The following is a 26,380-nucleotide window of genomic DNA, read 5'->3' as shown; positions in this document are numbered from 1 at the left end:
TCGAGAACTTGTTTTGTAATGCCCCATAAAAGTAATTGTTAACAATCAATTTAATAAATATTTATGAGCTGAGTTTACAACTTTTTCTTCTACAGCAAGAATGTATGCAATAATTGATTAGCACATATATTTTTATAATTAATTTTGGATTGCAAAATTTATTCACTTTCAGTTAACGGAAACTTTAAAATAGTTTGTAGCGAAAAGTGTTGCATACTTTTTTGCTGTCGCTGAAAATAAGCAATGTATAATTTTAGAGTTAAGCTTGATATGCAGCTCGCTTTTGAGAAGTGGGCAAAATTGTGACGGTTTGAAAAAAATAAAGTTAACATTGGTTAAGCTATAATAAAAGCAACAATTAAACAATGTATTTTAAATTGTTAACAGAGGACAAATAGGACTTAAAAAATGTAAATGACTTGCAAGGTGGCAACTCTGCCAGCACAGAAAGCCACACTCTAAAGCGTTTACCAACACTGCGAAATAAAAAAAACTGTCATCTCATCTAAACAAGGAAAAATCTTTTTCAGAGCAACAACTGTCTACTTGCGGGGTTCAATTGAGCAATTTTTTAGAAAATTTTTCAAAAACTTTCAAAATGTCTGTAGCTGTGAGTATCAATAAATGGTGTATAAGTAAGTGATAACAAAATTTAATATCCCGCTAGATGCAAGTAGATGTGGCTCAGCCCTCAACCCCAGCTAAAGCTTCCAAAGTTGGTCCCGGCCTCACTTCGTATTACGAGCAAAAAATATCCGAATTGCAATTCATTGTATCCGAAAAGCAGCGCAATTTGGAGCGTCTTGAAGCACAGCGCAACGAACTCAACTCGAAGGGTAAGCCACGAAATACATACATATGTACATATAAGACAATTCATTAGCTTATTAACAACTTTTAGTGCGTTTGCTGCGCGAGGAGCTGCAGCTGCTGCAGGAGCAAGGCAGCTACATTGGCGAGGTAGTCAAGCCCATTGACAAGAAGAAAGTCCTTGTGAAAGTGCATCACGATGGCAAATACATTGTCGATTTGGAGAAGAACATTGACATCAACGATGTGACGAGCAACAGTCGCGTGGCGCTGCGTCACGATAGCTATGCTCTGCACAAAATACTGCCCAGCAAAGTGGATCCTTTGGTCTCGCTGATGCTGGTCGAAAAGGTGCCAGACTCCACCTATGAAATGGTTGGTGGCTTGTCCAAGCAAATCAAGGAGATCAAGGAAGTTATCGAGCTGCCCATCAAGCATCCCGAGTTGTTTGATGCCCTAGGCATTGCTCAGCCCAAGGGCGTGCTGCTCTATGGTCCACCCGGCACTGGCAAAACGCTGCTCGCTCGTGCTGTGGCCCATCACACCGAGTGCACTTTTATACGCGTCTCTGGCTCGGAGCTGGTGCAGAAGTACATAGGCGAAGGATCGCGGATGGTGCGCGAACTCTTTGTGATGGCACGTGAGCATGCGCCTTCAATTATCTTCATGGATGAAATCGATTCGATTGGCTCGGCACGTCTCGAGTCTGGTCGTGGCGCTGACTCTGAGGTGCAGCGCACCATGTTGGAGCTACTGAATCAGCTGGATGGCTTTGAGGCTTCGAAGAACATCAAAGTGGTCATGGCCACCAATCGCATTGATGTGCTTGATCAGGCTTTATTGCGCCCGGGTCGCATTGATCGCAAGATTGAGTTCCCGCCACCAAGCGAAGAGGCACGTGTTGACATTCTTCACATTCATTCGCGTAAAATGAATCTGACACGTGGCATCAATCTGCGCAAGATTGCTGAACTGATGCCCGGATCTTCAGGCGCCGAGGTCAAAGGTGTTTGCACCGAGGCAGGGATGTATGCACTGCGTGAGCGTCGTGTTCATGTCACCCAGGAAGACTTCGAGATGGCAGTGTCCAAGGTAATGCAAAAAGCCTCCGATCGCAACATGTCCATGAAAAAGTTCTGGAAGTAAATGCTGCACAACTTCAACCAAATAAACAAGTAACGTTATGCAAGGAAATAATTTATAATCATTTGTAAACTTTGGATCAAATTCTAGGGTACAAACAGCAGCTGGTTTCAATTCCTAGCAATTATGATCTCTGAAATATGAATCAGACTTGCTAAACATATAAACATAAAATTATTCTTCGATAAGTTAGTAAACAAATGTCTGCAAAGGCGCCAGTCCAATGTTCAATACATAAACAAATTATCAATCCAATTCCTAATGACTTCATTTGATTGGAAAATAAATAAAACTTGATCCAAAGATAAACTATCATTATAGCTGACGCAAGTTTTTTTGCCACAGTTTCGCTTAGACCGCAATAAAATTGCAATAACAAAATTGATATGAACATAATCAGAGTTTTCGTGGTCAATCTCAATACACACATCAAAAGTAATTTTTTGGGACAGCATAACAGAAAAGAAATCTTATCAAATGTCCGTTTCATATCGCATAAGAAACTTCCACTCAAGAGTTAATGTGCATTGACATTTGGTGACTGAAATACATTGAAGTATACTATTAAATGTCAGAAATATCGTTCACCTAATATTTATCAGAGCAGAAGTATTAGAGTGCAAAGATAATTCTATTTTTATATTAGGAATGCATTCAAAGGTATGAGTTCTGGGAATATTATTATTTTTACTCCACAAATCAAACTTCAACCAGACGTCACTTCAATCAGTTGTCAACAGTCAGCTCAATGTCAGATCGTGATTAGATTTGTTATTAAGGCAAACCAATAATAATTATTAAAAAGTCAAATTTCAATTCAATTTCACTATCAACATTATTAACTTTCAATTATATGGAAAGTTCTGGTTGTTATTATGGCATAATTTCGATATGCAGCCGGAAGTTTCGAGTTTTACAACTATATTAAAGTCGTGACTTGTGGCTTTTGTATTATCCGTATTATTAAGCAAATGTGAATGAGTATGCAATTGTGGCAAAAGTTTACATTTACAGTTTTGAGGATGGCTGCTTTAATCCGTCTCATGGCAATAAAGAAAATGCACAGCCGACAACATCACGCAAGTGGCAACTTTAAATTACCCAATGGTCCAGCAAGAAAGCAATGACCCGGCCATTTATTATTTTGTTGTTTGCAGAGTTGTGTTGCTACGTAGACCGAACCACAAAACGGAGCAATTTGCGTTGCATTGCAAACTCATAAAGTAAACGGGCAACGGGTTTGCACTTTCATTACACACGACTCTCGATCGGGTCGCCTCAGTGTTGCAGCGTTGCAGCGTTACAACGTTGCAAGCACACACGCTCGACACACACCCAACCCATCCAAACTTGATTCGTCGTTGTAGTCATCGGCGTTTGTTTATAAATGCTTTGCTCTTCCAGGCCTTGGCTGGCAATTGGCAACGAGTGTCCACCGGATTTACAGATGCATTTTCCCAGTTGCATTTCCGTCGAAAGTAAAAGTGTTTTCCACCGAACTTGCCGATCGACATTGAATTAACTAGCACTCTTGCATCGCTTTGCTTGCCACACATTAGATACATTTCGCCTCTGTAGCTGGCAGGACGTCCTCTTTGACAACGCGCTTCGCTTCGTTGCAACATCGACATCGAGAAATCAAAATCCGATTTCAAGTGTGTGTTGTAAGTGCCACAACTGGTGGGCGAATTGACTGTTATTAGTGATTAGTTGTGTAGTGCAGTGTGAATATCAGTCAAACTGAGTGATTACTGTCTCCAGTGATATGGTGACTCTCTTACTGTCCAGTTTTTTGCTCCCCTCCCCTGCTTAAGGCGAGTGAGTGTGTGCGTGAGTGTTGCAAGTTGCTTCAGTTGGTCCCGGCCTTAAAACTAAACAGGTTCTGCGCGTAATTGCATTCACTGCTGACTGACACACTTTAAAGCGTTTAGCACACATTCTAGCTTTTCTCTTGTGACCTTATACGGAATTCTCACTTGTTTAACTACTGCAAATTGTTTGTTAATAGGAATTGTGAACTCATAAATCAACTTAACTTCCTAGATTCTTTGCAGTAAGTCATATTAGAGTAATTGATCACGACATCGGAATATTATTTATCTAAACAACATTTTGAATTTATTATAAGTTGAATATAATCTGCAGTTTGATTACGTCGAGTTGCATCACATTAATTTCCATAACCCATCAATTTTTTTATTATGGATTCATTTATGTTTTTAGTCCTACGCTATCTGTTGCTTCATCTTTTAAATCCGTCCAACGCTTTTTCAAGTGTATCTCTTACTTCCTTTTTTTAAGCTCAGCTCCAAGTATTGTTCATTTCCATTTAGTGTTCATCTCCTGTTTCCCTTCTTTCCCATTTCTTTTACATCTCGGGGAATATCTTAAGCATATATGTTAATAATTTGCAAGAAATTCTCTTTCACTTTTGCTTTGTTTTATTTCGATTGCATTTTTACCAGCTTTGATTCAATTTAAAGCCTTTCACTCTTCAGTTAATGTTCGGTTGATTCCTTTTGCTTTTTTAAGCTCAAAACATCGTGCAGATTACATAAATGAGGATTCGCCTGAAGTCCACATAAATTATGGAAAATAAACAATCCCTCTTTTGTTTTCTTTAAATGTTACACCTTTCTTTCCAATCAAATATTTTTGATTACATTTTTTGGCACCGTTCATAACGAACTTTCCTCAAGACCTCGCGGTTGACCTGTTGAAATATAAAATATGCCGTAAACCTGTTGCCGTAAACAGGGAAATCGATAGATCGCCTTTGGGGCACTTGCCACCCCCTTGTGCCATTAACTGATTCGCTATCTAAACACTTGCCACAGGAACAGTGTTGCAGCTGCAGCATCTGCCACTTCCTGTCTGCAATACGATTGCATAAAGCAAGTGTATTTGTTTCTGTTTTTGTTGCTTTACAGTCACGTTGCATAAACACCGAAAACTTTACAAGATGTCAGTGCTGTTGCATTTGCTTTTGCTGATGCTGGTGTTTGGTAAGTTGCGTATTTGGAAATTAAATATGTTAATTGTATGTCAACTAAGTTGCCTCATTTCCTCATTTCCGCGTATTTAGCCGAGGTGCCAGCTTTTGGACGCAAGGTGAAACGCAAGGATGCCCACTACCGCTTGACTGTGCCACCGCCGCCACCAGCATCGCCGCCACAGCTGCAACATGGCAACGCTGCCGCACAATCGGTGGTCGTCGAACACGAGGTGCCGCCCTACACCTTTGAGGACATCAATCACGATGAGTTCGCCTCGCCAAGCAATCCACCTTTCTCCCGCTACGAGAGCTCCGACTACATTCATCACAGCACCCACAACAATGGCGGCAGCAGTGGCAGCTTCCTCGTGGACAACGGCTTACGAAGCATTGCCAAGGGTTCAGCAGATCAAGCCATCTCAGCGGTGGCCAGCCAGAATGCCGCTGGCAAGCAGGCTTCCTATGTGGCCAAGAGTACATTGGCTCAGGCAGCAGCTCAAGCCGCTGGCACCGCAGTTGCTGTGCTCAAAGGCAAAGAAGTATTGCTAAGACGCCTCGAAGAGCAAAGCATCGAGTCGCACAAAGCGGTGGAGAGTGAACTTACCCAACTGCAACAGGCCAAGAGATCAGCCAAGGCGGCGCAATATGCTGCACAGCAGGCTATTAATCACGTGAGTGTGCTGACAGCAGCACTTAATAATGCTCAATCCGCCTCGGAGTTGGCGCAGAAGGCAGCAGCGGAGGCAGCCGCAGAGTTGTCCTCTCAAATCGATATGGTGGCCACGGCCAAGGCGAAGCTGGAACAGATCGAATCGCATGCGTATGCAGCACGTTTGGACTATGAGGAAACGCGCGAGGCAGCGGAGAAGGCAACACTCTCCGCCCAGGAGGCGCAACTGAATGCCAACGATGCGGCGTTGCATGCGAATGTGGAGCTCAGCGAAGCGGTGCACATCCACGACAAGAGCGACCTTAATGTGCAGGAATCGGCGTCGCCGCCTCGCAGCAATAAGAAGCGATCATAAAACGAGACCCAGCCCCAGCCCCAGCTAAAGAGCCAGGTCAACTAACGGTGTCGTGGTCATGGTCAACGGTCAGTTGCTTTCTGTTGCTGTTGCTGCTGCTGCGATTAAACCTTTAAGTGCAATTCAATTATTTATTGCCATACACATTCGTTTATAATAAATCTTTACGCAGCTGGTTACCTTACATAATGATCGTAATCAACTTGATCATCAGAGCTATTGGCCAATTGGAAAATGCAATTGCCATAATGAAATATTGCTCAAATTTGGGGGAATAAAGCAACTCAAGTGTGAAGCGTTTTATTGTTTGATAAGCTTTCTGCATTGCGACTTTAATGAAGCTTTTGTTTGTCTTCAATATAGTTTCAACTCTTCACCAAGTTCAGAAGTCGAAATCGCTGCTCAAATTTGACTAATTTATGAATATTATAGAGCTTGCCTAAGGCGTCTCATCGTCGGGAGGAAGACACGATCTTTAACTAATTCAATACACGACAGCTATAAATATTGATTTTTTGAATGTCTATTAATCTATTGCTTCTACACATTTTTGCATAAAGTATAACATTTTAATTGATTCGATTAGGTAATGCAAAAAATGCGGCTTAATTTTTTATAAGCTTTTAAAAACTTTAATTTATTTCCAGCAAAAATTTTCAAGGCCAATACTTTCAGATTTCTCTGATAAAATTAATATTTTTATAGTTAACATTAAATTTTATGGATTTTCAACTATATCTTTTTGTATACTTTTTTTATAAAAAACTTTGATTTAAATGTTTAATATTTTTTGGACAATCTTTTTTTAAAAACAACAATTTGTTCCATAAATTGTTTGCTTAAATTAATATTTATCTTGTTGATATAAAAAAGGTATATTTACCTTCTGCCCAAAGCTCTAATCAGCTTTAGGATTAAGTTAATTTTTCTTCCATTTAATATTGTTAAAAATACATTTCTAGTTTGGGGATTTAACGTGTTTTATTTAGTCGAAAAATACAATAAATAAATAAAAGTAAGAACTAACAACTAACCGCACAAGTTGCACACAATTCGCACACTTAGTCGTAGAATTGCGTTCGATAAACTAGAACTGATCCACTTACAAGTTAAAGCTAAGTATTTCGATATATCGAGACTACAGCTAGGACCTGGCATAGGCGCTGCCATAGGATATGATTGTTTCATAGATAGATTGAATTGATTTAATTTGATTTCATTTGATTTGATTGATAGTAATTGTGATTGGCCAGAGACTACAGACAACCGTTTGGCTTTCGCAAGGCATTGACTATGTACGGCAAATCGACCAGAGACGCTCGATCATGAACTTAACTTACATCTAGATCTCAGATAGCAATTCGATTCGCTTTTAAACTAGTTGGACAACTGCTGCTGACTCTCTCCCCCCTCGGGCACCACATGCTCATGATCAGCCTTCACTGCACTTGATGCCTCCTCCTCATCGCTCTGAGCATTCTTCGCCTGTTCCAAGCGCCGAGAGACGCCTTCCATGGATTCACGCAGCGTGTCGATATCGACAGCATTCTCATCCTTATCGCCATCTTGATCCTTTTTCTGATTGTACTTCGAGAAGTAAGTGAGACTCTTCATCAGCTGATAACTTTTCGAGATGGGTATGTTGGAGTCATAGACGCTGGTGCTCGAGCTGCAGTCCACATAGAACCACCAATTGCACTTGAGTATGGTCTGATCGAAGAGCGTATTCTCCGGGCAGAGGAAAGATTTTCGGACCATGCCATCGTCAGTTAAAGCACACACATGGAATACCTGAAAAGGAATTAAAGTTGTATGAAATTCTTCAACTAAAAGTACTTTAATTATTTTGTTACCATGCAGCCCAAATCCGTGTCGGCGTAGAGACCCGGAAAATGCTTTTGCTTGGCGCAGGAGAAGCTCGTTGGCGGCAAATCCACCTTCGACTTGAAGTTGTCATCAAAGTTTTTCTCATAGCCCACGGGATAATATTCCTTGGGTGCATTCATCACCTGGCAAGAGAATAAAGTAGCTTTAGACTAGTTTTTGTTTGAATAAAATTCGTAATTTCACCTTGGAAACTTTGTGCTCTGCTAGGCGTGGCTTGGGCGTTGTTGTCGTCGTCGTCGTTGTGGTCGTTGTCTTCACTGTGGAAGTGCGCATGAATTCCTCACGCAACTTGGATGCCAGCATGGCACGATGCTCCGCCTTCAGCTGCTGCTCTCGCACATAGATCGCATGTTTGATCGTCTCCACGGTGACATTCGCTGCCGCCGCAAGTTCTTCAACGGTCACATCCTTAAGGTCAAATTTGGGCTCCTCAAACTGCAGATAATTGGGATGCTTGGATACTGTGCGTTGCTCTGGTTGCGTCACTTCTACCTTGCCCACGTTGGCAATGCGTGAAATGGACTGCGGCATCGCCTGGAAAGCGGGCACAGCCACAGGTTGAGAGACCACAGGATTATCCGCATGGAATGTGCGATTTGAGTGCTGTAACAAATTTAAGTGGTAGGTTAATATCTATGAAAGTATGTTAAATGGAATTTATATTTATAAATTCATAAATTATTAGGTTAATGCATATGCATATTTTGAATTTATGAATTAGTAAATTGAACACAACATTCATAAATCATGTGATGCACTAATTTGATTTAACAAATTTAAATAAATCTATAAATATAAACTCTGTTTAATAATGAATACATTAATTAATAATAACTTAAGTGCAGCAAACACTTGATTATTTTATTAAAGTCAATTTATGTTAGGAAAACTTGGTCCAAAAACCATTTTTATGTAATAGAGAAATTTAGGAATGATAAAATTATGCAAAACAATTGCAGATTTGATTTAAAAAATAAATAATATGACTTAACACAAATAACAGAGTTAAATGTATATATAAATTATATAAATAAATCTGCAATTGCTTTATATTCAATTTATTATTTACATTTTAAAATTTATTCATGTGAGTTATTTTATTTATATTTATTCAAGGGGTGCCAAATGAAACATTTTTATAAAATGTAAGAAATTTATAAATGTATATATTATAGAAAATAAATGTATTATTATATTAGACAAGACAATTGTAAGTTTTTAAACCACTCTAACAAAAAGTTGAGCTAATTTCTTTATTGATAAATGAATTGTAATAAATGTATTTACATTTGTAATAATCAAGTGCGGCAATAATTGAATTGAATACAATAAATAACAACAATTCCCGCTTATTATCTTTTATTTTTAAAATAAAAGAATTTACAATAGTTATAAATACATTTTTCATTTCCATTTATATTCATTAATTAAAAAAGAAAAACAATTAATTATAAAATCAATTGAACTTTCCACTCACCGGTTGATCATTGCTGTCGACCAGTCTGTTGTTGATGCTAACCCGCGGCTGCGTTGTGTCCACGGTGGCAATGCGTCGCTGTGCGTTGAGCGACGACGGCAACGGCTCGTTGATCACGGGCTTCTTTGGTATGGGCCTAAAGGCGGGCACGCCCAATGGCAGTGGACGCGCCTCGGTCATGAGCTGCGCTTGCGCCAGAGCTTGTGCCTGAGCTTGAGCTTGCTTCTTGATCGTGGCCTGACCCTGTTGCAGCAGCTGTAGATTGTATGGCACTGGACCCGTGGAGCGTGATGAAATGCGTTTATCTGAAAGCGTCTGCTGAGCAGGTTGCACCTAATAAACAAGCAAAAGATGTTAATAGACAACTAATTGGGTTGTTTTACAATGCTCACCTCCTGCTGTTGCTTTGACGAGGGCAGCACGCCAACGAGCTCAGCGGGTGCTGGTCCATTTCTATAGCTAATGGCGCGACGACGATCGCTCTCCTGGTTGCCCAGCGACTCCTTAAAGCCCAGCTCATCGCCCAGGCTGAGACCTGTAAGCAAAGTTCATTAGCGGAAAGTTTGAGAGCAACTCTTCGTTTTATTTTGACGGCTCGTCAATCATATCCAGCTAAACAAAAGTGTTAATCAATGTGCCTTTTGTCTCAGGCAGCTTTTGTTTATCCCTATCGAAGATTTAACGATTGTCTCTATTATGTTATACTATATACAGATCGCTGGCCAAATGCTCAATGCTACGGATATTGAACTGTGATCAAGTCTCTCGCTCTCTTTTCTGTCTCTGTTAGTTCACAGCTCAGGCGGCAACTTGACATTGTCATTGGCATTGGCATTAATTCATTGATTACTTTTAAACGCAGCGTTTAACTAAGAGATCAAGTTATTTCTATATACAAACACTACAAAAATTCATATATGTATATACAAGATACTTTAAAGAGATAGTTAAGAGGTTGTTGGGTGGGAGTAGGATTTCTAGATTCGATTCGATTTTTGAGATTTACCTAAACCGAAATGTGCCTTTACGCCACCCAAATTTCGTACACGAAACAGTCCAGACTTTTTGAAGTTACAATCGAGTGTGAAACCGTAATCGGACATAAAAACGCAAGTCCCGCAAGCCAATCCTAAAAAAAATAAATAGAAAAAGCAAACACAGAATAGGATAGTTGTTCAAAATATATTACAAAAGGTTTTCGTTAGTATGAGAAGCATGGAGATTAATCGATGAAAATTTTACACACAAGTTTGGAAATCTTATACATGCATAATTTGGTTAAATATATAGTCGAGCATGTTGTGAATGAAACCGAACCGACGAATCAAATACTATAGCATTATATACTGAGGTTCAAATTGAAACTGTTGTTGCTAATGCGGCTATTGGGTTGGGCACCATCTCAATCCAATTAAACAGGTCTTTTTGGTATTGCCGTGACTGCCGTTGGCACAGTTTTCGCACGCGTTAAACAACAACACAAGTCCAGCATGACAATTTAATAACAAATAAACTCTCGACTATGAACACAATACTGCAGTATAATATGGAATTTATGGAAATAAACGCAAAATGCTCAGAGATGCCCCGCATCGAATGTAAAACGCGTTGGCCCAACATTTTTGATTGATGATTGATGATTGTTTTCTTGTTGTTAGCCAACCCACAGATGCTGGCAATTCGATAAGACCACCAAAAAAATATATAGTTGTATGTATATCAAGGTGTCAAATTGTACAATAGACATATTAAGTATTGGTAGCTTGTAAGCATTGAAGCGGAAACCTTTCAAAATATTTCTTAATTTGCAATTATGTAAGCTTAAGATCGAAGATCTCTTAAGGGCCCCACAACTCTGACATGCTGCTTAGCTAATGATGCCGTGACCCAAGCAATTATGAGATAATCTCAATTCAAAGAACCTCAATCACTGAAAGACTTCCTCATTATAACAAAAACTGAGGTAAACAAATTTAAACTAATGTGAGTTCAGCAAGCACTTGAGAGGGGGAGATACTTCAAGTCAAAGTTTGCTCAACTAACATAATTTATGTGTTAGCTAATCGCAAACATCTCGACGACAACTAGAGCGACCCTAAAGCAAACAACAAGTGAACCAAATTGCAACGTCTTGGGTTCAAATTAAATTGTTAGCATGTCAAGTGGGACATGAAATCTGTCAGTTTTATTTTTATAGTTACAAACAACAAAATACTTGTAACTACGTATTGAATTAATGATGCCAATGATAACAGCCAAATCCATATTCATAAACTAAAATAATTGTCGGTTGATCCGCACAGTGTACAAAATACACATCTATTTTATTATTATACCATACATATAATGGATGTGGCCTGTGGCTGAGTCAATTAATTGACTTTGCTCGGACTTGTGTTAATAGCCTGCACTCACAGCTGCTTCTCAGACATTGGTTCAAGGAAAATGGAGCGTGTTTTAAAAAGCAACAGACATACAAAAAGCAAAATAATGCGGACTTTGGCTTTAGCGAGGGCCAATTTTTTAGATATGCCCGCAGTTAAGAGCACTTTTGCGGTTCACCCGGGGTTAGACTTCGACTTTGCCAGGTGCCATTAACGCCAAGAAAACCACATTCAAGTCACATCTAATGGGCAGACATCATGGCAAGGCGACATTAGCATCTTCAATGCATTTAATATTATCTGACCCAAAAGTGATTATGACAAAAAAGAACATAAATCGGCGAAATATCAAAGGTGTAATTGTCCATTAAAGATAACAAAGAAAACCTTAAACTGCGGGAGACCTGAAAACATGTCTTCGAAATTAATTCATAATGCTCAGACAAACTTGTCTGTTTATCTTTTCAGCTATCGAACAGACTTTCTAACACTGTCTAAACTCTCTGACTACATATTTATCTAAAAATCTATTTAACCATTTATCACTCTAGCTTCTTAACTAAATATTTATTTATTGTTTTCACACTTTGTTGTACAACTTGACATTAATAATGTAGTAAGTTTTTGCTTATAGAATCAGCAAAACTATTTGAAATTCAAGCAAGTTTTTATTAACTTTTTAAAAGGTAATATTAAATGCATTACTTGAATTTTAAATTTATTTTGTGTTGCCCCAAATAATTGCTTGCCATAAATATAATATTATCCATAAAAAAAAGTAACAAATGTTGTCAGACAAATTGCACTTTTACTCGCCTGTCAAATCTAGAAACAATGCATTAAGCATGCGCCGTGTGAGCCGCGAAGCAATTTTAATGACTCCCTTCTGTGGATAATTGACGAATTTTTGCCGATAGAGACATTAAAATAGATTGACAGCTGGCGAAATTAGCAAACGACGCCAAGCAAAGCGATTAAAGCATGGCAAAAAAATAAAATTAATATGAATATTTGCAATTAAATGTGGAAAATCGAAAAGAAAAACTACAGGCTGCACAGGGGGAAGAGCAATAGCCGGCAAACAGACCGGCAGAGACAATTACAAAAACAACAACAGTAGTAATAACAACAACTACAACAACAAGTCGAGGAGGAACGACAACACAGTTAGTCACAAGCCGCTTTCACCGTCATCATCTCGAGCGCGTCTGTATGAAATGTTTGTTAGTTGTTTTTGGCTTTGGCTTTGGCTTTTCAGCTTGCGTTGAGTTTTGAGCTTGGGTTTATGACTTGTCGCTGGAGTCGCCACGCCAAGCAAATAGAAATTGAAACTGAACAAATAATGAGGCATAAAATATGCAGTCGGTGCCGGTGCCAGGCCGCGTGCCATTGACCACGAGCCACAAATATCGGACTAACCATCTCGCATATTTGGTTATTACTTTCCGTTTCGAAATCGAATTCGATTCCTTGAGGGAGAACAGGTGCAGGCCAGATAAATTAGCACCTCGATGCGTAGCAGAAAGTGGGTCAAATCAGCAGAAGAGGAAAAAAAAAAATATATTAATTGCTGTCGCTTTTGCGGAATGTTTCTGTGGTTGAACATTAATTCAATTTGACTCGATCGGTCGGGCCGCCAGTTAAATGCAAATGTCGTGTATAAATTATGAGCGATCATTTCGGGCCTGCTCATGAGGCATCTTGAATCACACTCTGTTTGTATTTTTTATTAGCCGGTAAGTGTTTTTTGTTTTTGGCCAGCAGTGCAAAGCCTTAACCTTTGAATGCCATTTGCCGCCTCTGAATTTGATTTCCCACTTTTATCGTGTATAGCTTTTGGGCTCATATTTATTTCGTTTTACATTCAATTTTGCATTGTGTTTTTTTGCTGCTGCTGCTCTTTTCATTGTCAATGCGAAAGCATTGTCTATGCTGTTTTGTGTTGTTGTCGCATACGAGATCATGCTATAAAAGGAAATATAACTTTGAATTGAATTAAACGATTTGATGCTGAGAATTCCTTTCCCTTTCGTGTCGAATATCGCACTCAATGAAGATACAATCTAGATAATTTGTTACAACCCAAAACAGAGCTCAACTTGACCTCGTCCAAAGGTTTCTAAGGTTTCCCACGACAACAATTCCATTAAATAAAACGATTCGTTGTCGATCATACAGGAAAGCAGTTTTAACTTTAACTCAAAGTCGAAGTCGAAGTCGAACTTTAACGATATCTCTGAGATCGACAACAACAACAACAACGATGGTATGTTTTAAGATAATGTTACTAAGATGACCTTGTCTAGTGTCCATTACGGCATACCTAACTCTTAGACCCCGGCACGACACAGCCCCAAAATGTGCCCAGTGCGTGAGCTCGGGCAAATTAGAAACGAACCCAGACAAACCTAGACATTCAGTCATTCAGTCATTCAGTCACTCAGTCCATCTCTCAGGCAGCCAAGGGTCGCATCTGTGTAAAGTGTCAGCTGCCAATCTGCATGCTAATTCGTTTTGTCAGTTAATTATGTTAATTGAACGATGCTCTTGACAGTGAGTGATAGGGCCCCAAAAAACAAAACACCCATCAAAATGTTGAATGTTTGGCCACTTCAAAATCTCTACAATATGTCGAATTAAATTGCAATTTGAGAGCCATTTGTTCCATATGAAGTTTTCGTTGCTTTGCGTTGTATGTAAAGTGTAGAGTGTGTGTGCATAGTGTGTGGGGCCAATAAGTTAAAATAACATAATAACTTGACTCTATTATTATGTGCTTTGTCACGCCGACGCTCGAACACACTTCGCATTAAATCAATACTTATAATAAAGTCATCTGAAATGATCTTGAATTAAAGCCTAACTGATTTTAAAGAGAGATAACAATAAACAGACAAATATAAAGCAATAAAAAAAGATTATCTATGCCTATCTATTCCGCAAAATTTTTATTTCAGTTTTAATAGTAAACATACTTGAATTTTATTAGCCAAAAAACTGAATATCGAAGATTTTTTGTATTTCATAACAAAGGGAAATAAAGCGTTCGCATTACAAAATAATCAAATTTTAGAGCCTATTCATATTGTTATGGTCAAATGGTCTTGGGAGTGGCCAAGCTTATGAAGAGATGAATGATCCAAGTAAGGTAAGCTGTAACCTTACACTCGCAACTTTCTATGCGAAATGATGAGCTACGTTTCGGACTGTGTGAAATAAAATGTTGCGTCAATACAAAAAGGAAAAGCTGTCGATTCCTTTAAATGAAATTTAAGTGCGATGTTAACAGACAATGAAATATTCAGAAAATGCTCATAAAAATATACAAGCAAATATTTATTGATGGAAAAGCTCCTTCAGTGGACGTTGCCTGCGAAGTGAGGAAAAGCATCAACTTTCATTACAGAGTAATAAAAATATGCCGTAGCAAAAGCCACATTAACACACAACAAATAATAACAATAGGCAACAAAGACGCCCAGAAGCAATGCAGCGCCCGGGTGAGCAAATGAGGCTGCAGACTCAGCTGTCGTGATAACCGAGTCAAGAGTCAGACGCCGAATTAGAGTTGGAATTGGAGTTGGAGTCGGAGTTGGAGTCGCAGCTGGAGTCACAGTCGGCGTGCGTGACCTTTGAAGGTCTTACGTGAGCGACGCTGTGATTGCGTGAGCGGAGCCCGAAAAGTATCTTTAGCCACAAGCCAACTAACACAGTCTGCCAAGACAATGCTACTTCATTTATTTATGGCTGTGAAGATGCGATAATTATGCTTTAAATTTATTGTTAATTTGTGTACAAAGTACGACAAAGTGTGATTGCATAAAAAATGAGAGCAAAGTAACAAAGAAAGGAATTTCTGTTGCAAGTGTTCTTCTTTTTTTGTTGTTTTGGTATTAAGTAAGCATAAGGAATGTGCAAGCACTTGAATGACTTCAGTTTATAGCCTTTCACTTCGGCTAATTGGCCACTTAATGGCAGGCTTTTTCCTGCTGCTTCTGCTGCTGCACGACCATCAATATATGACAATGCTGTTTTTACCATTGCAAGGCAGTAGCTGCAATATGCATATCTTATAATGAAGAAAAACTTAATAGTGGAACTGCTAATTGCTCTTTTGAAAGTCATAAGACAGCCAAGCACAAGATACACAGGTACTGGCACATTTCTGTAATTGTGTCTGTCAGTGTGACAGGGCGTATGCGCATTATTGGACACTTAGTCGCAGACTGAGTCGGCTATAAGTGGCACCGCTAGCAACATAACAACAGCATAAATAACATTAGCAGTAGCAGCAACAACATTCACTGTTAGCCCTTTAGCTGAGATTGTCGCAGCTTTTTTTTACATTTCATTTTATTTTTTGTGTGTGGTTTTTTTTTTGACTAAGAAGTTGCATAAAAGCGGTCTGCCAAAAATGTGGGTTATATAAAAATAAGCGTCAGAGAGAAAGAAACCGCTCCGAAGCGCTGCGTCATTGACCACAAAACAAAAGATTGAGACGACAAACGGCCAGCATCACAAAGCAGAATGGTCAAAAAAAATACAAAAATATAAATAAAAGAAAAAAAATGCGAAGCCAAACGAAGCCGACATGAGAGGCAAAACTTAATAAATTTATTGGCTGGGAATTGATGAATCATTCCATGCTTTATGAAGCCATCATCGCAGTCAGCATATTCGCACACCCAACTTCGAGGGTCATGGGGAAAATCTAGACATGTTCCTAGCCAAGAAAAAACGAGATAACAACTGGCAAAAAAAAAAGAGCACAGCTCTCAATACACAATCTATGCAAATGAGACCTCTTGACTTATGCAGATTTATCGGCGATCGTCTCTCAGCGCTGATCATATCAAAGCCGAAAGCCGAATCAAATGGCAATTAACACCGAACTGAACGATGATTGTTTGTGCTCTACTTGCCCATCTCGAACAGCTGAACTTGACCGATTTTCATGCGGATAACAGGGCGTATGCTAGACAGAATGTCCATTATAAAAAAAAACGCCAATTCAATGACGAGAGATCTGACGTGCCTAGATTTGATTCGTTACACTTGAAGCTGCTAAAACACTTTATACCAAATTGCAGTGCGAAGGTTAAACAAAAAAAAAAAATAATGTGAGTATGTTTTTAAATTTGCATGCGAATTGATTAATATGTCTCACACAAGTCAATGGCCAAGAAAACAACGATATTATCGCACAACAACACCTGCCAAATTTGCAGCCTTGGATGCAAACAAAATGATTACGCTGGGCACAAACTGCTCCCGAGCACTCTTCACAGTTGCCCCTCAAGTTTGTTATCCCAATTAACATGCACTACAAATGCAATTTACATTAATGACCGCCGCCCTCCTAGACATTGCCATATACTATACTATTCAAGTCTATCGGTTTCAGATTCATTAATCCGCACTTAGAACCAAAACAAAACTCTTATGCAAAAACAAAATTCCTGCAAGTCATCGCTGAAAAATATCAAGTTTTGTGTCGGTTTTTCTGTTACATTAGCAAGGTTTCAAATGCTCAGCTCAGCTCACCTCAAGCTCGTTTGCATTGAGAAACCGCAGAGCTGGAAAAAAGAATTAAATATTATACCCCCCCGAAATCAAGACAGAAGCTAGCCAAATAATCGGGTTAAGCGCAAGAGGTAAACACAGAAACAATGCAAAAATACAAAACAAGAAACAGAAATCGCAAAAAACATATGTTAGAATTACTTGGCAAAGTGTCAGCGACTTAAAACATACTCTGGGTGAGGCTTAAAGCATTAAACTTTTATTGATTTGCACGAAAACTAAATTTAAACTATTGCGATTACAATTTTAAGCTGTACTAAAAATGGTGTGAATTTTATAGACAGCATCATGAAGCAACATTTTAAATGAGCTATTTAAGCCAATTACATTTTAAAGTGCTAACTTGATTTTTCTTGCCAATATCCCTTCACTTAATTACAGGGTATCAACAATGCAAAACCAGTAACAGCTAAGCATCGATAAGCTGGCGAGTGAGTTGGCAACAGCTTAATGGTTAAATTTAAAAGTTGTAGAATACAATACAATAGTTTTTCCTTGTTGTCACGAACAGTTTTTGGCGCGCAGCTGTAAGACTTTGCCCCCGATTCCGCCCCGCCCCTTCACTAACCGCCCACCTGTACACCTGCCCACTTTGTTAAAGCAGTTGACATGAATTCAATTTTTATTGCTCATCTCTCGATTAAGTCCAATTACCTGACGTTTCAGGTAATGCATAACCAGTTTAATCATCTCTCAAAATTGTATTACGAGATTTGTAAGCGAATTTTTTTTAAGTGTTTTATAATGGTCTGTGTCTTCCTCTTCTAAGCGTACACCAGTTATGATGCAAAAAGAATTTGAGTGTTGTACGTTATGTTGTGCTGTGTTGGGCAAACGAACTGTGGCAAGTTGTTTAATAACTTATTTCATGCGTGACAAGGCAGCTCGAAACGAAAGACTTAAGACACGAACTTGATGTCGAAAATGATATGCAACTCGTTTTTATGCTACCATTTAATTACATTACAACTAATAAGCTTAAATATAATGAGTAACGAGTAAACAGGTTGATAAATGAACAAAACAAAGTGCAGCATAGTATTGTTTATTTGCATTGTATGCCCAATAAAATTCAATGTAATTAATTGGCAAATTATTGAGGTGAACCCAACCGACACCTGGGAAAAAGCGAAAACAAACAACCAAAAAAACAAACCCAAACGAAATACGAAACATAAACAAAATGCACTTTACTCACTTGCCGCCTGCATGATCAGAAATCCAATAACAAAAAAATTCATTTTTCACCTCTGTTTCGTCTTCACACTTTTATTTTTCCAACACTTGGTTATAAACAATTTTCTTTCTTTTTTTGCTTTTTTATTTAATAATTGGTCGAGAGTAGATGGTTATTCGGTGGTTATTTGTTCGAATTCGTAGAGCGTACGATAATTTCGCTGGGCAATTTCCTTGTTGAATGAATACTCGCACTTGCACTCGCACTCGCACTCAACACTCAAAGCACTCACACTGCAAATAACTTTAGCTGCGGATAAACATAAACAATTTAGTTTTTTTTCGGGTCTTTTTTTACCATGGAAATGGGAATGGGAAAATAAACGTGAGCATTAGACGCATTATAAAATGGTTTTATGCACGACTCGTGCTTCGTATCGGAAGTTACTCTTGCGATAATTAAATTTAATTAAGCTATTATAATTTTTTTTCTTTCTTTCGGTATTTTTCCTGACTCTAAGTTGGATTTATTCGTGTGTGTTTGGATGAAAAATATCCCCCACCGAAAAAATCCGATCTTAGCCAAACAATTGCCATCCGTGCCAAGAAATGCGCGTAAATTGAAAAACCGGTAAACAGAAAACGCAAATGAGCTGAGCAAACACTCTCTCTTTCTGTTTAAACTTTTAAAGTAAAAGTGAAGACGCTAACGCAGATGCCAATCTCGATATCGCATCGATGCCGATGCTGACAGCAACCGCGTGGGCCGTAAACGTTGTAATTTATTTATGAATCAATAAAAAAAAAAAGTATACAAAAGAAATATATGACTCGAATATACAGATCTATGCATATTTGTTATGATATTTAGTTGTGTTTTTAATTATATGAAAATCGATCGTGTGTAACGGCCAGATTCAAGCACTTTCCAATCTTTTTGGCTGTCGCGCCATAATTTTCGTAGCTGCGTCTCTCTCGAAAACTGTTTTCGTAGCTACTACTATTGTCGCTATCAACACGAGCTTGACTTCGCCACGCCCACCAACCCAAAAATACAAAAACATAAAAAAAAACGTTGGCACGCCGAAGACAAAAAACAACAAAAACAAAACTATAGAAAAACAGTAACAACGTGCAGCGGCGGTTCTGCGTTTAAAACTTGTAAAGATACCAAATCGCAGGTAAAAGTTGTTTTTTTCGATACGCTTTTATTTCGTCTGTCTGTTTTAGTGTTAAATAAATATACTTTAACATATATATAAGTTATATATATGCTTTGTTTTCTTCGTTTTATATGGATTAACACAATTATGAGTGCCGCTCTAATCAATTAGCAATTTGACACTTTTCGCTTTTAATTACACAAATATTTATGCATTCAATAAATTATAGACAATATTGCGATGACCTCGTAATATTTCACTTTTTCACATTAACACATAAATGAAATATACATATATGTATACATCTATATAATTATTGATATTTGTGTGTATATGTTTTAGATATATGCTGAGCTTGTTTCTTGTTTCTTTCTGCTAAGTATTTGTAATTGTTGCTAGAGCGAGTCTCCTTTACCGAATACGTTTTCAAAATGACAAGAGACGTCACGAAATTATTTTGTGTTACGCGCGCGCGACGTGCAAAACTTGCAACTTCAACGAACGACCAACGACTGTAAACTAAATATGAATCAGAAATTTGTGGCCAAGCAGCCCGCTAAAGCTAAAGCAACACCACAGCACAGCACAACACCACCACCTCACACCGAGCTGGCCTCTTTGGACTTATGGCTTGGTTTCGAAAGCGACGGCTTTGCGCATGCGCATGCGTGTCTGCGTCTCTCTCATATGGCACTCGCATGCGACACTTTACAACACTGGCTCGTGCACTGGATATGGCTATTTGAAAATGCAAACTCCATTGATAAGAAATATATTGAAAAGTTTAGAGGAAAATACAAATAGCTCGTTAACGAATTTTTCAATCAAAAATGTTTCTCTAATAAAACTGAGTTTTTTAATCATTGAATTTTTATTCACCATAGAAAAATTTATAAGCGAACCATAGATTTAATTTGCAAAAGCAGCAATGGCCTTCAAATTACTTAGTATGCTTACCGTATAATTAGATATTTATGTACATAATAACATGTTATAGTTACTTAGTGAATTTGTTTTTTGCTATCGATTTCATAATTTTACTTATGCTATTGATGAAAAATAGCATATAAATTTATTCAACACATTTTTATCTTACTATTGAAATAGTTTTAAAATAAGCAAACTAATCCGAAGAATAAAATTATAACAGAGTATCTTATGTATTTTAAAAAACAACTAACAGAAACTCTGCTTTAAAAGATTACAAGCAACTAAATTGTCGCTGCAATAGTTAAACAACGCATTTCATACGCTTTGCTTCAATGAAAATTTAACGTAATTATCAAGATGTCATTTTTGAAAGCAATATCATTTGGTTTCTTAACAATAATTTGGAATTTACAGACGCCTCTTGGCTGGACACGTTTTATGCGCTCAGCACAGCATATAAAATTTTATCTAGCTGAGAGTACAAAGCAAATGACTGACATGACGAGTTTCTATAAGCATTAAGACGGTCACTTATCTCTGATCAACTTCGACACTGACGGTACGCACAAGGATGTAATCCATCATTAGTAATAATTATTAATCTAATACACATCTTTTAAAAAAGTCGCATAGAGCCAGCACTTACGCAGAATTTTGTTCAATATATCTGAAATTGGTTTGATAAAGAAGTTCATTGCATAAAATATGGAGCAACTAGCTCCTCAAATATAACTCTGAGTCTTTCCAAATCTTAATCTCAGAGTGAGCCAAAGCTTGCACAATATACAAAACAATATCATATCACATTTAAAATAAATGCATAGAACATCTAGAAAAAAAAACAACTTCAAGCATTTGAACGCTTTATAAATAAAGCGAAAATTTTCTTTCTTTGAAAATCACATACAAACTGTTCGCTTAAAGCCCTTTTAGCCCATTTAGTAGTACATTCCATAACAATTATTATTATTAACTAGTTGAGCTGACGCTGGCTTTGGTGAGACGATACTTTTGCACGGCAAATAGAGCTCCCTCCTCCGACGTCAGTTGATCCATGTATTTGGCCTGCAGACAACCATCGGAGGCGCCATTCAGCTTCTCCTCAACGAATGTAAAGTGCAGCATGGCATTGGGCACACAATTCAACTCCAGCAACGTCTCACTCGATGGCAACACCTTCTTCGGCGGTATGGTAAACAAATGGAATTGTTCGCTGGGATTCGTAAGAAATTCACGCACAAAGTCCTCCACACGGGAGAGAGGTTCGTGTGGCTTAAAAATGCCTTGAAGTACATAACGATTGGGGAACTGTATACGTATCACGCAATCCTTGTATTGATTGAGCTTTGCCAGCATCGCTTTCTGACGCTCCAATTCTCGCAGATTTGATGTGAGCAGTGGTGCATCCTCGTTGCCCGAGGCTGTGCGCTTTAAATCACGGAGCACCATTTTTAGATCATTGACAGTCAGATCGAAAAAGGAATCGGGCAAATCATCGTTGTTCTTATTAGCAGCATCTAGTGAGAAAAGCACGGCGTTTCTTGGGCCAATAACATTAACCACTGGAGGCGCTTTGCTTGGCAACTCTTCGGTATCGGCATCCTCGTATTCCTGCTGCCGATTGCGATGATGCAATGAATAACCGGATCCACTGCCCCAATCGTACTTAGCTTTGACGGGTTCATCTTTGAGAGCTGCAGCAGCAGCTGCATTCTCTTCCTCTGCCTTGCCAGCGGTCTCTTCGGGAGCTGTGCGCTTCAGTGATTTGACCATATCGCTGGTGAGCGCAAACCCACCGCCACCACCGCCAGAAGAGCCGCCCATGGCCGAACGCGAGGTGCTCGGCTGGTCATCATCATCCTTGGGTTTGCTCTTCACTTCAGCTGGTTTGTAGACATTTGCCTGACGCTTCAAATCCTCTGGCTTCTTATTAATCAGCCGCATCATGGCACGACCCTCGAGTATCCCCAGCGATTTCAATGTCGTTTTTTGCATCTGCTCCACACCAATCACTTCGCTGCGCATATAAATAATCACAGGACTCTCATAGCTATCTGCCAGTGTCAGGCACAATTCCTGCACCACATGCCATACGGTGGCGCTGGGCGAAAATTCACCCTGTTCACGGCTGCCATCTGCCAGTTGAATGCATACCACGACGTTGCTCAGCGTGCGTCGTTTCTCTGTGGGTTCCATTTCAAGCACACAGTTGTTGGGCAGCCCGCTAAAGCGAAACTGTTGCGTCAAACTCACATCTTTATTGTGGAACTTGAGGCAATGTTGCTCGCTGTCGAAGCCATGTTTGGTGCTAGCAGTCTCTAGGATCTCCAGCAGCGTCATATCAGGCTTAACGTTGACATTCTGACGCCGTCCATTGGGTAGAAGGATTGTGACCCGTTTGTCCATGCTTCTTCTTCAACGAATCTTAGTTGCAGTGGTGACGCTTTCTATGATGAAGAAGCCCTATTTATTGTGAGGTGGGGAGCAACATGTGTATATTAGAATTTTCATGTAACAAAAAATACGCACAGCTGTTTGAATTTACTGTCAATTTTCAAATTCGCTTTAAGATGCCGAAGCTTTTTTTTATTTGTTTATTAAACAAAACGTAAACCGTAAAGCCCAATTTATGCCGGTCACCAATGCACCGATAACGATAAAAATAACGATAAGGCCAATAACCCGAAATACCATACAAAAATATACCGATTTTCTAAATTTTATAAATTTCTGTTGTCGATAATCGATAAGCCAAAGCACTATTATCAATCCCATTTTAAATATTGTAAATTGACACCTAAGGTTCATAAATAATTTAAAATAATCAATTAATAATAAAAATATAAATATGCTTCAGCTGCAATTAATGTGATTGTCATTAAGTGCGTATTTAATATGCTTACCAAACAATACAAAATTGGATAACAGTTTTGCATGACATGCATGTCTGACCATAGAAATCAGTGTTACCGGCTGCATGCTCTGCTGATCGTGTGCGAAAAACACTTGTGATAAGGCTGCCACTCAGCGCACAGCAGTTCTTTTTTATTATTATAAATATTTACAATAAATAAGCTCTGCGCAAATGTATACAAGATTATTGCAACACTTGGGAAACGGCGCTAGGTAAGCAGCCCAATAGAATTGAACCATAGACAAAGCCAATAAAGAACGCTACTTCTGGAGAACAACTGTTACATAAACATTTTTTGCATTTCCAGGTGCTTGGCTACAAAGGCCACACCGAAAGTGCAGCCCATCAACAAAATTGTGATTTCAAATCGTGGCGAGATCGCTTGTCGTGTGATAAAGACTGCTCGTAAGCTGGGAGTGCGCACAGTGGCTGTTTACTCCGATCCCGACGAGCACAGTTTGCACACAGAGTTGGCCGATGAAGCGTATCGTGTAGGTGAAGCCTCCGCCTATTTGCGTGGCGAACGCATTCTTGAAATTGCCAAGAAATCAGGAGCACAAGCAATTCATCCTGGCTATGGCTTTTTGTCCGAGTCCGTGGAATTCGCAGAGCTGTGCCAAAAGGAAGGTGTCATTTTTATGGGCCCACCCAGCTCAGCCATTCGTGACATGGGCATCAAGAGCACAAGTAAAGCCATCATGGCAGCTGCAGGAGTTCCCATCATTAATGGCTATCATGGTGATGATCAATCAGACACTTGCCTGCAAGCTGAAGCCGCCAAGATTGGCTTTCCTCTTATGATCAAGGCTGTGCGCGGCGGTGGCGGCAAAGGTATGAGAATCGCTGAGAAACCCGAGGATTTCCTTACCGCCTTGAACTCGGCACGCATTGAATCACAGAAGGCTTTCGGCGATAGCTCTGTGCTGCTTGAGCGTTACGTGCGCTCGCCGCGTCACGTTGAGGTCCAAGTCTTTGCGGATCAGTATGGCGACGCTGTCTATTTGTGGGAACGCGACTGCAGTGTGCAGCGTCGTCATCAGAAGATTATCGAAGAAGCGCCAGCGGTAAGCACATATCTTTATAATTAGTGAGGCTTTACTAACGTCATATTTATTATAGCCTGGTTTATCCGAGGAACTGCGTCGCGAACTGGGCGAAGCTGCTGTGCGCGCTGCCAAAGCTGTGGGCTATGTTGGCGCTGGCACCGTGGAGTTCATATTGGACAAGGAGGATCTGTCCTTCCACTTCATGGAGATGAACACTCGCCTGCAGGTCGAGCATCCCATCTCTGAGATGATCACCGGCACCGATCTTGTCGAATGGCAAATTCGCATTGCTGCCGGCGAACCTCTTCCCCTAACGCAGGCGCAGATCAAACGCAGTGGCCACGCTTTCGAGGCCCGCATCTATGCTGAGAATCCACGTGGAGGCTTTCTGCCAGGCGCTGGCCCATTGCGCTATCTGAGCACTCCCAAACCCAGCGCTGAGGTGCGAGTGGAAACAGGCGTTCGTGAAGGAGACGAGGTGTCTGTGCACTACGATCCCATGATTGCCAAGCTGGTTGTTTGGGGCGAGAATCGCACGCAGGCGCTGAATTCGCTGATTGCTCGTTTGGGCGAATATCATGTGAGTATTTTACAAGATTTTCTCCTCTGTGCAATTTGTTAAGCGTTAATTCCTTTATAGATTTCTGGTCTGGAAACTAACATTAACTTCCTTATCGATCTGGCCTCGCATCCCGAGTTCCAGTTGGCCAATGTGCACACAGGCTTTATTGATCAGCACTTTGATACGCTGTTTCCACCAATTGTCATCGAGCCACAGCAGTTGAGCCAAGCAGCTCTCTCGCTGATTTTCAATGAGCTGCAGGCAGCTGCCACTAATGCCAGCGGTCGTCAAGATCCATTTGCTGCCGCATCAAATGCGCGTCTCAATTACGCGTTGCTGCGAAAATACAACTTAAAGGCTCAGGACAAGGGTATGACATTGAAAATGAGCTAATTCCTTATGTTATAAATCTAATTATACTTGTTTCTATTTTAGTTTATGCTGTGGAAGTTAAGTATGACAATGGCGACATTGAGATCCGCGTTGATGGCGGCGCCTGGCAAATCATCAAGGCCGAGCGTGTGTTGGATGGCGAGCGTCTGAAAATCCGTGCCAACATCGACAACACAATCTCCACCTACAATGCCAACATTGATGGCTCAAACGTTACGCTCTTCCTGGAGGTAAGCTCCCCAACTTATCTGCCTTTAAACAGTAATTAAATTGTTTCTGAAATAGAGTGGCAAATTGGACTTTGAGCTGGTGCAGCCCAAGTTTTTGAGCGCTCAGGCAGATCAACTGGGCAGCGGTGGTTCCAGAGTTGTGGCACCCATGCCAGGTGTGCTGGAGAAGGTGTTAGTCAAGCCCGGCGATAAGGTGAAGAAGGGCGACAGTCTGGCCGTGCTCATTGGTAAGTTTAACAATGAAATATGAACGTAAAATCTCTGCTAATTAATCCTTTCAACAGCCATGAAAATGGAGCACATACTGAAGGCGCCAAAGGATGCTGTCATTAAATCAATTGGTGGCGCCGAGGGCGATAATGTTGCCAAGGGCGCTGCAGTTATTACTTTCGTCGATGAGGAAACTGCCAATTAAGAATGATTGTGATTTTGATTGCGTACCAGGGAATTGTTGCATTTATCCACAGGAATATTTTTGTGTTCTTTGTCTATTTCTGTGTTTTATGATCAGTTTTAAGCTTTACCGCGTGCATTTATTAGATTTAAGCCATGTAATGGACCATTATTGTTGTCATGTCCTTTGACGTTAAAAGCATAATATATTTTTTGAATCGAATGGAATTCGTTTCATTTGTGTGCATAAACCAAGAATAAAATTGGAA

General features: G+C 39.6%; 5 protein-coding genes across 8 annotated transcripts; 3 read left to right on the top strand and 2 right to left on the bottom strand.

Annotated features, from left to right (window-relative positions):
• The first annotated feature begins 486 nt into the window (after window positions 1-486).
• On the top strand, window positions 487-2,273 carry LOC132786544 (26S proteasome regulatory subunit 8). Of its 2 annotated transcripts, XM_060793093.1 has the most exons (4): window positions 487-610; window positions 668-836; window positions 902-1,985; window positions 2,044-2,273. In XM_060793093.1, exons 1-3 carry the CDS (start codon window positions 599-601, stop codon window positions 1,954-1,956), a joined length of 1,236 nt encoding a protein of 411 aa, XP_060649076.1. In that variant the 5' UTR covers window positions 487-598; the 3' UTR covers window positions 1,957-1,985; window positions 2,044-2,273. The 2 variants fall into 2 exon arrangements, with proteins under 2 accessions (XP_060649076.1, XP_060649075.1); XM_060793092.1 differs by having other exon boundaries at window positions 902-2,273.
• Window positions 2,274-3,360: 1,087 nt separating this feature from the next.
• On the top strand, window positions 3,361-6,163 carry LOC132784887 (uncharacterized). 2 transcript variants are annotated; one of them, XM_060790779.1, is made up of 3 exons: window positions 3,361-3,608; window positions 4,884-4,958; window positions 5,039-6,163. In XM_060790779.1, the coding sequence occupies exons 2-3, from the start codon at window positions 4,916-4,918 to the stop codon at window positions 5,971-5,973; spliced, it is 978 nt and encodes a 325-aa protein (XP_060646762.1). In that variant the 5' UTR covers window positions 3,361-3,608; window positions 4,884-4,915; the 3' UTR covers window positions 5,974-6,163. The 2 variants fall into 2 exon arrangements, with proteins under 2 accessions (XP_060646762.1, XP_060646761.1); XM_060790778.1 differs by having other exon boundaries at window positions 3,361-3,617.
• A 778-nt stretch (window positions 6,164-6,941) lies between these two features.
• On the bottom strand, window positions 6,942-20,165 carry LOC132787063 (uncharacterized). Of its 2 annotated transcripts, XM_060793942.1 has the most exons (8): window positions 20,059-20,165; window positions 18,503-18,790; window positions 10,344-10,466; window positions 9,730-9,872; window positions 9,338-9,670; window positions 8,044-8,463; window positions 7,827-7,982; window positions 6,942-7,764 (listed from the first exon to the last, which is right to left on the bottom strand). In XM_060793942.1, exons 2-8 carry the CDS (start codon window positions 18,543-18,545, stop codon window positions 7,351-7,353), a joined length of 1,632 nt encoding a protein of 543 aa, XP_060649925.1. In that variant the 5' UTR covers window positions 18,546-18,790; window positions 20,059-20,165; the 3' UTR covers window positions 6,942-7,350. The 2 variants fall into 2 exon arrangements, with proteins under 2 accessions (XP_060649925.1, XP_060649926.1); XM_060793943.1 differs by lacking the exon at window positions 10,344-10,466 and having other exon boundaries at window positions 20,059-20,164.
• Window positions 20,166-21,457: 1,292 nt separating this feature from the next.
• LOC132786767 (tether containing UBX domain for GLUT4) lies at window positions 21,458-23,234 on the bottom strand. The gene is made up of 2 exons (XM_060793406.1): window positions 23,103-23,234; window positions 21,458-23,036 (listed from the first exon to the last, which is right to left on the bottom strand). Exon 2 carries the CDS (start codon window positions 22,977-22,979, stop codon window positions 21,543-21,545), a length of 1,437 nt encoding a protein of 478 aa, XP_060649389.1. The 5' UTR covers window positions 22,980-23,036; window positions 23,103-23,234; the 3' UTR covers window positions 21,458-21,542.
• A 325-nt stretch (window positions 23,235-23,559) lies between these two features.
• On the top strand, window positions 23,560-26,330 carry LOC132786766 (methylcrotonoyl-CoA carboxylase subunit alpha, mitochondrial). Its single transcript, XM_060793405.1, has 7 exons — window positions 23,560-23,699; window positions 23,795-24,551; window positions 24,607-25,113; window positions 25,174-25,465; window positions 25,531-25,718; window positions 25,774-25,945; window positions 26,003-26,330. The coding sequence occupies exons 1-7, from the start codon at window positions 23,659-23,661 to the stop codon at window positions 26,131-26,133; spliced, it is 2,088 nt and encodes a 695-aa protein (XP_060649388.1). The 5' UTR covers window positions 23,560-23,658; the 3' UTR covers window positions 26,134-26,330.
• The last annotated feature ends 50 nt before the right edge of the window (window positions 26,331-26,380 follow it).

This window comes from Drosophila nasuta, chromosome 2R, assembly GCF_023558535.2.
Source record: "Drosophila nasuta strain 15112-1781.00 chromosome 2R, ASM2355853v1, whole genome shotgun sequence".
Classification (NCBI taxonomy): Eukaryota; Metazoa; Arthropoda; class Insecta; order Diptera; family Drosophilidae; genus Drosophila; species Drosophila nasuta.
This window is presented reverse-complemented; position numbering and strand designations above follow the sequence as displayed.